Below are 3,525 nucleotides of genomic sequence, written 5' to 3' on the forward strand. Positions count from 1 at the left end.
GCGGCTGCATACGTTGCACGAATTGTATGTCCTCCCTAGATTTTTATGTCTACAGTATATATTTTTCATCTGGTTACTCCTGGATGTTTCCTATAACTGTCTAGTCCAAAAATGTGATAAATATTTGTTTGTCTACAGCTGTATTATTTGTATGGTGAATGGTATGGCAAGATTCAGTAAGCAAGGCTGAGCTATGCAAATAATGTAGAGCAACATAGCACGTTACGCTAATAGTGTAGAGTGATGCTGGACAAATTAACAAATTATACAAGTGTATTGTTTTTAAGCAGGTAACAGAATTAATATTTCTTGTGACGGATAAGCTAAATAAAATAATTAAGAATACAGTCTACACCAGTGGTTTGGTATAAAAATATATCTCTTATTTACAATATTTACAATATATACAATATATACAAAAATATAAAGAAAAATAAAAAATATATTTATAAAAAAAAATGAAAATAAAATATATAAATATAAATTACAAAACATATAATAACTATGTATAAAAATAACTATATGCATAATCTAACATATGACTATAAATAAATGTAAATAATGATAAAAAATATAAATATTTGCAATATTTCCAATATGTACAATATATATAAAATATAAAGAAATGTAAAAAAATATTTATAAATAAAAAATTATAAAAATAAAATATATAAATATGACAAAAAATATTAACTATATATCAAAATAACTATATGTACGATATAATCTAGATATATAACTATAAATAAATGTAAAGAATTATAAAAATATAAATATTTAAAATATTTACAATATGTAGAATAGATATACAAAATATATATTTAAAAATATACAAGATATAAAGAAAAGTAAAAAAATATATAAATAAAAAAATTATAAAAATAAAATATATAAATATAATTGATAACACAAATATAGTTATTTTGATAAATAGTTAATATCTATAATATAATTTAAACATATGACTATAAATAAATGTAAAGAATGATAAAAATATAGATATATACATTTACAAAAAATGTGCAGTCGCAGGTGGTGCGTGGTGGCAGTTGATGGAATCGGTTGGCGGCTAAATCATTTATGGATGATTTCTGGAAGCTGGTGGTAGATGATGGTAGCTAGTGGCGGCTTTTCATACTTAGTTGATGGTTTGTAGTATTGGCATTAGTTGTGAAGGCAGGTGGATGTTGGTTCTGGCTGGTCGTTGTTTCTGACTGTGGTTGGTAGAAGGTCTTAGTGGCTGGTGATGATTGGTATAGTTGGTCATGGTAGCTGGTAAGGTTTGATGGCAGCTGGTGGTAGATGATGGTAGCTGGTGGCAGCTTTTCATACTTAGTTGACGGTTTCTAGTAGTTGGCATTAGTTGTTAAGGCAGGTGGACATTGGTGCTGGCTGGTCGTTGTTGTTAACTGTGATTGGTAGAAGGTCTAAGTGGCTGGTGATGATTAATAGTCAGGGTAAGCTTTGATAGCAGCTGGTGGTAGTTCTTGATTTTTTTTATCTTGACTTATTTAGTTTTTTATTATAAATACTAACATTTTAATAAAAATAACTCATGCAAAATATTAATTATATAAAAAAACTACAAGTATAACATAATAAATATATAACTATAGATAAATATAAACAATGCTAAATATATAAATTAGAAAAAGAAAGTCTAGTCGCGCTGATGCATGGTGGGAGTAGCAACTGGTGGTGGTGCTTAGTTTCATCTTATCCTGGAGGGAGTGGGGGTGGATGACTGGTGAAGGCTTATGACATTTACCCCATATGATATCTTTTGGGGTTGTCACCACCTGGAAAAAAAAACATTTAAGAAAAATTAGTAAAACCTTAATTCACACCAAATATATAGTTACAATTTGTGGTACCCCTCTTGACTGATGTGATATTTCTGACATTGTTACATTATGTATCATGTCATTATCTAATGTTTCCCTATCAGGTTAAGTCTGTTGTGAAAGACCCTTTCTTTTTACATTGATGTTTACACTCTGAGTGTTTTTATGTGTCTGTATCCCCCAACTATCCATCCAGGAGGGCTGGTGTTATCAGGGTCCTCAACTCTCTTCCCCATACTGAAATTAAGACATATCAAAAGTGCTCTGTGTTACCTGTTCTTTATTGGTCTTGTTTTGGCTTTTTCTCGGGGGGCGGCTCGCTGGTCTTATTAGCTGCTTTCCCCGAGTCATTCTCCCATTTTTGATTTTCTGTCCTGAGAAAGAAAAAAATCCTGTTGTTGACAGGAATAATGGACAAGAAATAGGATTTGGGAATCGAAGAGTAACTCACTGGTCGGATGCAGTGGGCTCTTCCTCAAATTTTCTCTTTGTGGGCATAAGCCCGAACATCGCAGCAAACTCCACTCTGTTTAGATGAGACAGTAAATGGTGATGAGCATTAGGAGCTGTAACAATTTGTACTTGTAGTTATAAAGAGTCCTGATCACTTCATCTCTGATACAAGCAGATAAAAGTAAATGAACCCAGTGACACAGCTGGTATAGCAATATACAAATGGCGACTTACTGAGTGATGACTGGGGTCTCGATCACTGTGTCAGGGTCTCCGATCGCAGGGAGCACGGCGGCTTGTTCCAGGTAATATTTCATTGTTCGTCTCTTTCTTTTATATATTGGTGCCTCACGAGGCGGAGGAGCTAATAGTGGAGGAAATGGAGAATAGACATTTAATCTGATTAGAAAGTGAAAGGGGCAGATTTGGGTTTGTCATTTACCATGGACATTCATGTAGAAGTTCCTCTACCCTTATCAGTGATCTCTGTCTACTTTTCTATGACTGGAACTAGCTCCAGATATCTGTCACTTCAGCATTTGTGAATGTTCTCTTATACCTGTGTATCTGACTCCTTTATTTTTTCTGGTAGATCTTCTTGGATTCGACATAACGGCAGGCGCTGCTCAGGTTCTCACTTTACAAAATGTAAATCTGAAATGTTACGTTTTAGCGTCGTCACTATGTCAGTTACTGGCGGAATGTTCGGTTGCCATAGAGATTGGATTGTTACATAAGGCATACAGTTGGTGATGTCATCGCTCACTGGACAGAACTACTAATGTGCAGACCTAACATGGCTATTGATAAATGCAACTATTATAATAAAAGTAATATTATGTAAATTACAATATTTCTACTGCTGTGGTTTTATTTCTGCTCTATGATGTGAACAATACAAGGCAACAAATGCCTGAACTACAAACACTACTATGTGCAGTAGGTCTCAATACATTGCTCTTGCAATCAACAACATCTTATAATTTGCCCTTCATTTTCTTATTTGTCATAAGCTTTTTAGACTCCATGATTGAGCCTATTTTGCTGTCTCCATCTGAAGCCCAGGGAAAAAGGATTTAAATGAATCCCTGACAGAGCCATCGAGTTTATTGAGGCAAAGGGAAATCCAAAGTCTTCAACTTTGTAATCTGTTTGACAAGTTTTCCTGCAGAGTCTGAATTTAAAGGGGTGGCCCGAAATCTAAATTAATTTGCATCCTAAATCCCTA

The 3,525-nt window shown here is 33.6% G+C and overlaps 1 protein-coding gene across 1 annotated transcript; it reads right to left on the reverse strand.

The window, feature by feature from the left end:
• Positions 1–2,097: 2,097 nt before the first annotated feature.
• Positions 2,098–3,026, reverse strand: LOC143785987 (uncharacterized). The gene is made up of 4 exons (XM_077275152.1): positions 2,857–3,026; positions 2,532–2,661; positions 2,296–2,370; positions 2,098–2,218 (listed from the first exon to the last, which is right to left on the reverse strand). Exons 1-4 carry the CDS (start codon positions 2,906–2,908, stop codon positions 2,125–2,127), a joined length of 351 nt encoding a protein of 116 aa, XP_077131267.1. The 5' UTR covers positions 2,909–3,026; the 3' UTR covers positions 2,098–2,124.
• Between the last annotated feature and the right edge of the window lie 499 nt (positions 3,027–3,525).

The sequence above is a fragment of the Ranitomeya variabilis genome, chromosome 7 (assembly GCF_051348905.1).
Source record: "Ranitomeya variabilis isolate aRanVar5 chromosome 7, aRanVar5.hap1, whole genome shotgun sequence".
In the NCBI taxonomy this organism is placed as follows: Eukaryota; Metazoa; Chordata; class Amphibia; order Anura; family Dendrobatidae; genus Ranitomeya; species Ranitomeya variabilis.